Here is a 12,070-nt window from a genome sequence, read left to right on the forward strand (position 1 = left end):
CTGGCCTCTAGGCCCAGATGCGCCCAGCAACTACACAAGATCTAAGGAAGCCTAAACTCAGCAGAGCTTTCTTCTCTACCCTCTGAGCTTTATTCTTGCGCAAAAGAGGACACAACTTAATAAATTCAGTCGTTTCTATGACTGACCTTTTCATTACAAAAATAAGTCATTTCAAAGTATTCGTTGAACGAAGTTGCTGACCAAGGACAAGAACTGCTCTTAAAAAGGAGCTTGCGGTGCTGGCCCCGTGGCCGAGTGGTTAAGTTCGCGCGCTCCGCTGCAGGCGGCCCAGTGTTTCGTTGGTTCGGGTCCTGGGTGCGGACATGGCACTGCTCATCGGGCCACGCTGAGGCAGTGTCCCACATGCCACAACTGGAGGGACCCACAACAAAGAATGTACAACTATGTACCGGCGGGCTTTGGGGAGAGAAAGGAAAAAAAAAAAAAAAAAAGGAGCTTGCATCTACAACAAGGTCTTGAAGGAATTCCATCAGGTTTGTAAGTGACTTATTGTTCCCCTAGCCTTGGGATACCAAAAAGACTAAGAGGTGCACACGTACAACTAATTAATTAATCATTGTTGCTTAAGCAGCATAACCATTCGTTTTACTACTGTAACCAACAGGTAATGGACAATAGCATTACAAAAATACCCCAGAAAAATGAATCACCTTGCAATATGCCATTTATTAAATTTTATTAAGTGAAAGACAGCATAATTGTAACATGGGACTTATGTCCCACTAATAATAACTTTCAAGATCCAGAAATAGAAGTAGCAACAATAGGAAGATTACTAAACATACCTGAACTAATTCTGCCTTTAACTCCTCTTTCTCCTCCTCAGAGAGCATGGTAGAGAAGTCAGCACTGGCTACTGCATCTTCGTCTCTTCCTTGCAATGGTTCCGTCTCCAGCAAACCTTTAGACAGGTTGATAGAACACAATGCAATTGAAAAAATGAATCTAGCCAACTTCTATTTCTACAGTCTGCAGGACTAGATACACTGACTGACTCTCCCACTGAAAAACAATTAAAAAGTCCAGGAAAAAAAACCTTTCTAAATATGTGATGAGCTGCCAAGAAAGTAAAAATCACCAAGAAGCCAAAAAACTAAGCGAAAACGAGAAGTCAGAGACGTGAACAAACAAGTTTCCTTAGTTTTACATTTGCCACCTAGATGAATTCCAGCTTCCGGTTTCCACCATCCCATAGTCCCATCGGGTGCAGCAGGCAGAGGACAAGCCAGGATCACCCAAGGAGAGGAGTTTAAGATGAGAGCCCTGTGGAAACGTGCGTCGCCACAGAGCTACCCCCTGAGAGGAAGGTGAACTGGGAACAAATACCTGTGCTCCCCACAGGGATCTGCCATGCAAATCGCCTGCCTGGACACTCAGCCCAAACGGACAGAGGAAAGAGCACCCCCAGAGAATTCACAATCCTGAATGGGACTGCCTGTGAGCTGGCAGTGATTGTGCACCACCTGGGTGGTCCGAAACAACCCCGAGATAGGCGCGTTGAAGAGTCTTTTCCACTTGGGATGTGGAAATCTGTGGCTATGAAACCTGGAGCAGCTGCAGCTGTGAGGAATCATCATGGACAAGCCGATTCTGGCAGAGGGAAAACGGGAAGAGCCTGGGTTCTTGATGACATCATTGTGCCACAGACTGACCTGGAACCGTATAACTGCTAACTTGTTATGTAAGAGAAACGCCTTATTATTAAAAAAATAAAGACATTCCCTAGTGGAGCCCCTTGGCTTCTAGAGAACTCAAATGCACACATTCTCTGAAGGACCCAGGAAACAGGCCCACACATAATATGGAAACTTCATTTATGACATGAGTTACGACAGAGCTGGCATTTATACACCTGTGGGGAAAGGAAGGTTTTTTAATTAATTGTCCTGGAACAAAGAGTTATCCATATAAAAAAATAAAATTGGACACCTTCACACTATTCACAGAGATCAAATTATAAACACTTTAGAAGACAATATAGGAGTTTATATTTATGAACCTCTGAGTGGGAAAGGATTTCTTTAGAAAGATACAAACAAGGGCAAATCATGAAAGACAGGATAGACAAGATTAAGAATGTCTCTTCATCAAACACACTATATAGAAAATGAAAAGACAAGTCACTAATTGGAAGAAGAAATCTCCCACATGTATAACCAGCAAAAGATTAGTGCCCAGAATAAACAGAATTCCTACAAACCAATTTCAAAAATGCAAATAACCCAATAGAAACATGGGCTAAAAGACCCAAACAGATTTGTTATAGGGAGAAATCACAAATGGTTCATAAACCCAAGAAACATGCTCAATCTCATTAATGTTCAGAGAAAGACAAATTAAATCATTTCATATCTAATGGATGAGCAGAAAGTTAACAGTCTGACATTACTGAATGTTGATGACTATGTGGAGGATGGAAACTCTCATTTACTGCTGGCAAAAATATAAATAGACACAAATAACTTGAAAAATAATTAAACATTATCTAGTAAAGTTGAACATTCACACACCCTACAACCCAGCAATTCCACACCTATGTGTATACCCAAGACACTCATACATGAGCACCTGAGGTCATTAAATAAGAACTCTCATGGTAGCAAAAAACTGTAAGTCATACGAAGTCCATAAACAGGAGAATGCATAAGCATACCGTGGTGCATTCACACCAGGACGACTTGACAACAGCGAGGTGAGTGAATGACAGCTACACACACTACATGGATGAAACGCAGAAACAAGATATTAAGTGAAAAACACAAGCTGCAGGAGAATATCAAAGCATAATTCCACTTATACGAAGTCCAAAAACATGTAAAACTAAATAAAATATTGTTTAGGAATCCAATTATAAAGAAAAGCAAAATTATGATAAAAAATTCAGCACCTTGGTTTTCTCGGCGGGGGAGGAGATGAGAACGGAGACCCTGCAGGGGATCTCTACAGGATTAATGGTAATGCTCCATTTCTAGGACACTGAATTTCTGTGTATGAGTATTTTCTGCACTTTTATTTTGTAAATATTCTTTTGAATATTATTTGATAAAACAATTAAAATACATTTTGTCTAAAGTCAAAAGAGAAAGCTAAACAATTATCTACAAAATCAGAACATTCTAGATAAAGAGAGTAAAAATACGGCCCAATCTGCAAAGCTCTTCCCAAGCTGGCCCCACTCTTGAGTCCCTTGTGCTCACATCCTTTTGTCAGAGTCAACAGTGGGCCACCATCCGCACCTCCTGTCACTGCCGAGACACCAACACACATCAGTCAATATGGATCTTGCGGATGCAACTTCATCTGACCTTAGTCCCATCACCTACCCCATGGGCCAGTTTCAACGCTAAATAATTTTATTTTTCATGAATAATACCTGTTCATTGTAGAAGACAGTAAAAAATAAAATTATCCATTATAAATTAAAATTACTATTAATCACACTACCCAGAAACAATTATCATTTTGGTTCATCCTTTCTGGTATTTCTTCTATGCATATGTATACATTTTCTTGTATATATTTATATGCATTTAATTAACTTACTTATTCAATAAGATATAATGAATATCCTTTATGTCTAAAAAACACACATCTACATTTATATATTTTTGATGGCTGTCAGTATTTTGTCTCATGTATGATTGATAATTTATCCTGTTTATTGGGAAGCTGCAGTGAACATCACCTAACCAAGTCATTAGGCAAAATCTTGATGATTTCCTACATAGTGCACTACACAGTCAAGGGCATGGACATTTTGAAATTTACTGCCTAATTATCCCCCAGAAACGCTGTGCCAGATTTACGCAAACATCAGCAACCTATAAGAATATCTCTAGACTCTCAATACAATGCTAAGCAGGTCATTTAAAGGGCAAAAATCCCACTGTCATTTATTTCCACTAGTAAATATTTATGTTTACATGTAGCGATGTATTTTTAGTCAATGATCTATCATAACTGTCTAAATCAGGAATCAGCAGCAACTCCAAGCACAGGTTTAGGAGATGGGCCCAGAAGGTAAGCTGCCCCCTGCACTGGAGGTTAGGGAAGAGACGTAGGAGGAACCTGTAAGACACTCAGGTCTTCTCCCCAACTCAGCCTGGCCCAGGAACTTAATGGATATTGCTCAAACTTAGCTAGAACCCAAATTCTCAATCATCCCCTCTCTTGACAGTGTGAGAGGACATGTGCCAGGGAACAGACAATAGCTCCAGGTACTGAGACTTCTCAAGACATCAAACATCTTTAGTATCTTCCTATATTCTAGGAGGAAAAGAAAAATCAAAATCCATTTTAATTGATAATACATGAATTGGGAAACTTCTAGTGAATTTAGGGAAAGACAGACCCCTGAGTGCACCAAGGAGCTTCTACTTTTCAGCAGGGAGGTACATAAACCTGATAAAGCGGGATATTCTGCACCGGCCTTCAGCTCTGATCTGTCACTCGTGTCACTCCTCAGAGACATCATGAATCTCTCTGTCTCACTCCCAGAAAGCAGCCATTCTGGAAATCTGCTGGGAGGCCAGGGTGCTGGTTCGTTCAGATCTAACTAGACCAGTTACCTTCTTCACTCTTGGCTTTGAAATTAAATGTCAGGTCCTCATTTTCTTTTTCTACTTCGGCATTTATTTCCCTGCTGCAGCCTCTTCCCATGGGTGTTCTCTGAGTTACACAGTTGAGCACAGGGTGCCATGTAAACACAAACAAATGAAAACAGGCCTGCTGTTTTCAGCAGAATATGCTCGACTCACTGAGTCAGAGAAGCAGCAATCAAATTATGAGATCCAGGGACAATTCCAGAATCAAGGAGTAGGTGAAAAGAAGAGCTGGATAAAAAAGTGATTAACCAGTAAAGTGAATCAGAATCAAGAGGGAAAAAAAAGCACAAATGATAAGGGACACCAAATGACAGATGATAATGTGAGAAGGGCGGAAAAAATGAGTATAAAATGATCTAGTTACCATAGAAGCAGATAGAGAAGACTAAAAACGTAGTTGTAATGAAATAAATTCTTAGTGGGCAAAACTGCTCAAGAAGCATAATTTTTAGCAGGTACTAGTACATTATAAGCCAACTTCATGAGTTTGGTTCTCTTTTCCAAATGTGCAAACTCTGCCCCATTGTCACAGAACAAAGAGAACTACAACAGGGGTCAGGAGATGTAGAAATCTCCCTGTCTGTGGGTTTGCTGCTAACTAGCAGAGTACACTTGGCCGCAATTATCTCATCTGTAAAATGGATGCCTTATAATGAATTGTTGTTAAGATTAAGTGATGTTCAATCAGATACAATATGTGAAACTGTTATATAAATTTTTAATTTCCATACAAACATATTCCAAACAAACAGTAGCATATTGGTGAAATTGGGGGTAATAATTTTAAAAAATATTAATGTGCTATATTCTCTTCTGCCTGCCCAAGAATATAGTATTTTCCTAGCTGGTCTAAGGCATCCATCTGTCTGAGGCTGGGCAGAGGAGCAAAAGAAACACACACACAAAAAAATATTCAGATTTTTGGCATTTGCAATTGGATTTGCCAGAAAGACAACAGCTTTGCGAAAGCAGCAATTTTCCCAGAAGAGAATGTTCTTCATATCTTTATTTCCCTTTTCGTAAATCAGAAGGCAAGCCCAGGTCATCCAGGAAGTTCCCCTTCCTGTGTACAGGAAGGAACACAGTGCATTAGGGTTTACCAAGGATGTATGTGTTCTCTGCCTCATTCCTGGGAGACGGTGGGAAGAGGGAAGGGAGAAAGGAGGAGAGAGAAGCTGGAAGATGTGTATGTTCAATCTTTCCCTTTGGGCTTTAGCCCAGAAAGATTTACAGAGGAACCTGCTGGGGATTCTGTTTGCCCCTCCAGACCCACTCTCTACCCTTCTCCACTCTGCTCTGCCCTGGGAGACCGATCTAAGGATTATATCAACATGATTCCCTTACCCTTCTGCATCCTTTCCACACTGGCCGTGGGGAGCCCCAGCGGAATGCTGGGGCTCCAGAAAGGGGTAGGGACTGCCTCCCTCCTTGCCAGGCTGCGTTGCACAGGTTCAGCTTTCCACTAGGAGACCACAGCTCCTATTAGCTAGTCTTCTTCTACGGCTCCGCTCCTGTCAGGTGCCTAGAACCCCACCCTCTCCTCTAGCCTAGAGATTGTATTGACTGCTGCTGCTGTGGTTCTGAGATGTTTCGACATTCTCTATTGCTTTCCCCTAACTCTTCCTATCTTTCTAATCCTCCCTTCGTTAGATTCTCTTGACTCAGGCACCCCTTTTGAACACACCATCCATCTGCTTCTTTCCTGGCCCTTGACTGCTACAGATTGGATCCTGCCCCAATTGCGTTTCCGGGCTCTAGAAAAAAAATATCTTTCAGGCTCTCCCACACCCACCTGGAGCACAGCCACATTCCTGTGAACTGGGCAGGTGCTGGGTGGTTGCGCAGATGGGACCCTGGTGTTTAGTTCCCCACTTCACTCTTGTGCAGTCAATTAACCATGTCTGGGATCCAGAATTCCCTGCAGTACTTAGGGAGAAACTAGCCAGTGGATTAGATATTGACTTCGTGCACATGATTGAAACAGTACAGACGGCTATGAATTAAAACGATTATGAACTATGATTTCAGATGAGTGACCATATCCTGCATTTGGGCAAATATATAAAAGTTACAGAATTTCTTTTAAATAACAAAATGATGTTGTGGGGTGGAGGGTGGGCAGAGGGGGTGAAGGGGAGCACTTGTGTGGTGATGGTCAAGAAATAATGTACAACTGAAATCTCACATTGATGTAAACTATTATGAACTCAATAAAAAATAATTGAGAAAAAATTAAAATATAAAAGAAGAAAAAAATAGCAAGATGATCTTGCCTGTAAATATGTGTGCACTATACTAAGGAATTAACAAATAAATCTGGTTGTGTAACCAAGCAAAGAAAGAAAAGGGTATATTTTCAAAAAGAATACAAAATTATTCTAGGATTTAATAAAAGAAAGAATGCAATAAGGTAGCTTAAATGAAAATTTACCACGTTTTAAATAATAAATTTAAGACTGTAATATTTATTACTTAATTGTATTTTTTTCATGATGTTTGGTAAAAATAACCTCAGGCATTCTTTTATCATAAAACTTCAAAATATCTCCATTTATTCACTAAGGGAAAAACTATTGAGCTAATCTCATTACTGTTGGACTTATGATTATCTTTAAGTACACAAAAAACTAAGACATGTTAATTCGAGCGTGGAAATTAAAGACATAAAACAAGTTTATTTATTAGAATCCTTTCTGCACATTTACTAAACCTACGACAAAAACCTAACTATTATTTCCTATGGACCTCCATTATTGAACTGCTTTTCACTCATTTACCAATTACTTGTATCTAGCCTATAACTGAATCATGTGTATAGTAGACAGAGCTTTAAATGTGGTTTTTCCTGTTGCCCTGGATTTTGGCAGAGGCCTCAAATGCTAAGAACAACACAATGAGAGCTTTATACTCCCACATCCTAAAACCAAAGCTTGAACGCTACTGCATTACATGCCAATAGATTTTACGACTGGTTCTGCCAGGGTTGGGAACAGGGAGCAGGGAGAGAGCAGCATTGCAGGAAATCTGCATACACGGACAAGCAATAAATAAAGACAAACCATACTCCCATTTCCAGAGATCACCACTATAAAACCTTCATGTACATCTTTCCAGATCTTTTCCTATGTATTGTAGCACACATTTTTTCCCACACCTTAACATCTCTGAAATCAGGATGCCTATTACAATCAACGGTGTCTTATAATTAATTGGCAGCACTTTTTTTTCTCTCTTTTGGTACATAAAACAATAGACATCTTTGCCATCTTAGATTTGAAAAATATAATATATAGACAGATACATATAAGATTTAATATATCTAACATATATATATTTAGATATATCCACCTAACTAAAAATGAGATGACATTGTTTTGTAACTTGATTTTTTTTTTTCAGACAACTTTCTCTTCTCATCTTTTTTCGTCTCACCTGAAACCCGACCATATCGAAGGTCCCCACTTCATCCCATATTGTATCCAGCACTTGGATGGACAAATTCATGTCTAGTCCACAACAGCATACTTGCCCCATAAGCCTCTTTTTCTCTAGCTGACTAATTCATGACTTACAGAAGAGACCAGGCTCTGTCTTGGTGAATTTATCCAGATATTCTGATTAACAATTCATCAAGTGATTGGAAGAATATATGATATTGGGAAGAGTGTAGCTTTTGGGGACAAACTAATCTCAGGAAGAATTCCAACTCCACTCCTTTTTAACTTTGTGACTGTGATAGTTTGAAACTCAGTCTTTTCAGCTGTAAAATGGGGATAATGATGTTTACCCACGAGGGTAGGTTGCCATGAGTTCCAGCTTTGCCAAATACCTGGCACAGTGCCTGGTATATAATAATCAGCCAGCACAGGTTAGCACCCAATCTAGTCATACTTGAGTGACATTTTTCCTAGATCAGAATTATTTATACAATTCTAGAACTAGGAGAGAGAAAAAAAGTCAAAGCTATTATTACTCTGTCCTCAAGGAGCTAAAAAAATTTCACCATGGAGATGAGCCACTCACATTTAACCTTAAGTCATACCACTGCATAGTGGCATGCAATTACATATAAAGGGAACACCCTGGACAAGCATAAACCCCCATGCCATGTTCTGCTTATTTGTATACCTTAACCTGCTCCACCCCTGGAAGGGAGCCCTACGTTCATTTGGCACTATCTTTCTGCCATTGCCTAATGGGCTAGGCTGGACACCTGACCCAGGGGTAGCCTCTGGAATCCTCTCTTGTGATTTTAAACTGAGACAAAGGATGGATTCGTGGAGTAAGGTTAACTCGAGTGCTAGCAGAAGAGTAGAGTGTGGGCCTAACTCTTTCTCACTGCTGCTCAGGTCATGTGTTTGTTCATTTATTCATTCATTCATTCAATAAACATTTACTGAGCATCTACTTAGTACTGTGCAGGTCTTTGCTCACACAGAACTTATAATGCTGACTGTCCTAAGGCCAGCTGTTTGAGTTCTCCTAAATTTCCATGAGCTTTCTCTTTATCCTTAAAATAAACCTCATCTTTCATTTGAGTTAGTCTGAATGTCTTTTTTTCCCCAAACAAACTGAGATAAACAGAGACAATATTATAGAATTCAGGTAAAACACAGGTTATTAAGAACTCTACCAAATTTTAGCTCCATGACTTCAATGACTTGTCATGGCCTCAAAATAAATTAATTAAAAATTTTTGCCCTGAGCTGGCTCTCTCTAAACCTGGTCACTTTGCCACTTGTATAGTCTTTAAGATCTTCTCTGATAGAAATGGTTTAGGAGGTTAAAGCATACCTAAACCATAATGGTACCCTCCTTTACTTTCCCCGAGCCCAGTCCCCTTCACTCTGAGAGAGCAAGGCGTGGGGCAGGGGTCACTCAGTCTCACCAGCCCTCCAGAACTTCTCAACACAGCACCTTGTTCACGGCGTTTGGATGCTCCCAGACAGATGCGACTGTTACTACGAGTTGTTGGGCTATGGTCTCTATACAGATTCTGAAAGCTGATCTGGTCATTAAGGTTTGGCCTTTCCATAGTTTATCTGGAAACATCCCTGTACATGCATAGACAAAAGCCCAGGGATTCTGGCTAAACCAGAAGAGCTGGAGATACTTCTGGAATATCTCTGGGGGGGCACCAGGAATTTTCTGGAGCTGAAGTACAAGACTGGACTCCTAGAGTTCCCTGAGTCATCTACATGTGGGAAGATTGGTGCAGACCCCACAAGTGTGGGCTTGTCTTTAGGAGCTGTGTTATTTACCTGCCCTGAGAAGTGACAGATGAGTGTTCTCTACTCCAGTGTTTGGCCTTTCATGTCTGGCACTAGACATCTAGTCAAATAGTCTTAACACAAGGGAGAAAGCAGCGAGCGCCTGAGGGTGGTACAGGCACTGATCTAGTGCTGAGCGGTGACAATTGCACACCATGTCTGGCCCTTCACAGCCTGGACCTCCTGACAGCATAGACCAAGTCAGAACCATGGTTCCATTTGGGTCATATGGCCATAGGTGGCAGCCAAGAGTTGTGTGTCTCCAGGTGGACGATTGGGGTTACTAGGGGATAAGCCTTCAGCCAAGGATCTAGAACAAGGTGGGCTGTTTTCCAAGAAGGCTGACACAGGTAAAGTCCAGTCTTAAAGTTCAAGGCTGGGTCTGGGAAATAAGCAAAGCTGTGTCAGAGACGAGGCACATGGTAGAGACGAGATTCTGAGACCCTGAAGGAAGTGCTCAGCAGTTTTCCTCAACAGCTCTGTGCAGGCTCCTACTGGTTTTGAGCTGCAACCTAGGGCCTGCCTGCCCATTCCTGTCCTTTGGACGTAGAGGCTGTCTTCACTGGCACAGTGTCTTCTTTAGTAGGATGAAAGGGTCTGGAGCAAGGCATGGGATTCACTCTGAGATCATGGGGGCTCTGGACGGGGTGACTCCCTCAGCAATGCTGTCAGCACTGGTCTCGTCACCACTCAGCCCCATATCAGCGCCTGTGCCACCCTCAGGCACTCGCTACTTTCTCCCTTGTATTCAGTCTATTTGACTACCCCTCTTATCTCCCGTGCTAGAATGTGAGCAACTGAATGACAGGAAACCAGTTTTGTTCACCTTGGCCTCCCTGCATTTCCTAGCATGACAATCTGTCCTGGCACGATGATGAAAGGAGAGACCCAACCTAGAGCAAAACGCAACAGCTGTGCTCAGAGCCACAGATGAGGAACTGTCTCTGAAAAGAGTAACCCAGGATCAGGCACGTGAATGTCACACTCATGTGTGCAAAGGTGACTACAGAAGGTCAAGACACTGCCAGGGTGACGCTCCCTCCTCAGCCAAGCCCTCGTGGGAACAACCAGTCCTTCTTACAGAGACAGTTTCTTCCATCTTCTCCTTCAGAGTCACATTCACTGAGAGAGCTGTGTCTCTCTTCTTCCCCAGGCCTCATCTCTTTTCCTCTCCATGGACCACCGTCTTAGATGAACCATATTTACCACCTCCTTATCCTCAGCTCAATCCTGGTAAAATAAATAGAGAATTGCTATCAAGCTGCTCTTTGTTTCTCTCTCTGATACCTTGACCTTGAGAGAAGTCAGTGAAGGGCACCAGACCCTCAACTGCAACCAGGCAGCATAATAATCTCTTCCTAAACTTTTTTGGGTCCCTCTCTGTCAATCACTCCACAACATATCCTGACAGTAGGACAAAGGATCTGCGCTGATGATGAAACCATATTGGAAAGGGCATAAGTGCTGCTGTGTCTTTGAGAACTTTCAGCAGTTCGTCAATTGCTCTCTTAAGGGAGGAAGTAGAACAAATACTTTCTTTTCAACCACAGACTATATGCCAGATGTGTTCTATATCATATCTTGTCTCATCCTCCCCAGAAACATATTAGGCAGATGGCATCAAGACAAAGGGTCTCAGATTTTACCCAACTCATAAGCTAACAAGTTATTAGCTTGTCACAATTTCATGGATGCTGGCAGAGGAGCCAAGACTCCTGGATCAGAGACTCACAGCATAGCAAGCAGCATAAACATCATGTTCAGGCATGTTTCTCTTGCCACCAAGTTTCATGGGGGGTGACATGGTGGGACCTAGATGGAAAATGGGTTTGCATCAGAGGTAAAGAATCCTGAGCTCAGGGAATCCAAATCTTTTCTAACAGGCAGTAAGCAAATCTGCCTTCTGCTCTAGAGGGAGACACTATCTCTATCTTCCAAGACTGTTCACTATAAACATCCTTGAAAAGATAGGGCAGAAAAAAGGCTGTCAATGTCTCTGCTTGAAAGATGTGCAGAAATGCAGGTGATTTATGGAGAATCATCTTCCATAGCTGGCATTTGCTCAGTTTTCAAATGAAGAAATGATGATTTAAAAAGTTAGATAACTTGCCCAAGCTCACATGATTGATGAGTGGTGGACTTGAGTTTGTTTTTTTCCTAAAGATTGGCACCTGA

The 12,070-nt window shown here is 41.5% G+C and overlaps 1 protein-coding gene across 5 annotated transcripts in view; it reads right to left on the bottom strand.

The window, feature by feature from the left end:
* TPD52L1 (TPD52 like 1) overlaps positions 1 to 12,070 on the bottom strand; it is a 97,283-nt gene that overhangs the window by 35,267 nt on the left and 49,946 nt on the right. For 4 of the 5 annotated variants that reach the window (XM_046677297.1, XM_046677296.1, XM_046677295.1 and 1 more), the window contains exon 2: positions 807 to 922. In XM_046677297.1, coding sequence (XP_046533253.1) covers positions 807 to 922 — 116 coding nt within the window. Of the gene's footprint in view, positions 1 to 146; positions 212 to 806; positions 923 to 12,070 lie in introns of those variants that run through there. The other variant, XM_046677299.1, reaches the window with a different exon arrangement.

This window comes from Equus quagga, chromosome 11 (assembly GCF_021613505.1).
Source record: "Equus quagga isolate Etosha38 chromosome 11, UCLA_HA_Equagga_1.0, whole genome shotgun sequence".
NCBI lineage: Eukaryota > Metazoa > Chordata > Mammalia > Perissodactyla > Equidae > Equus > Equus quagga.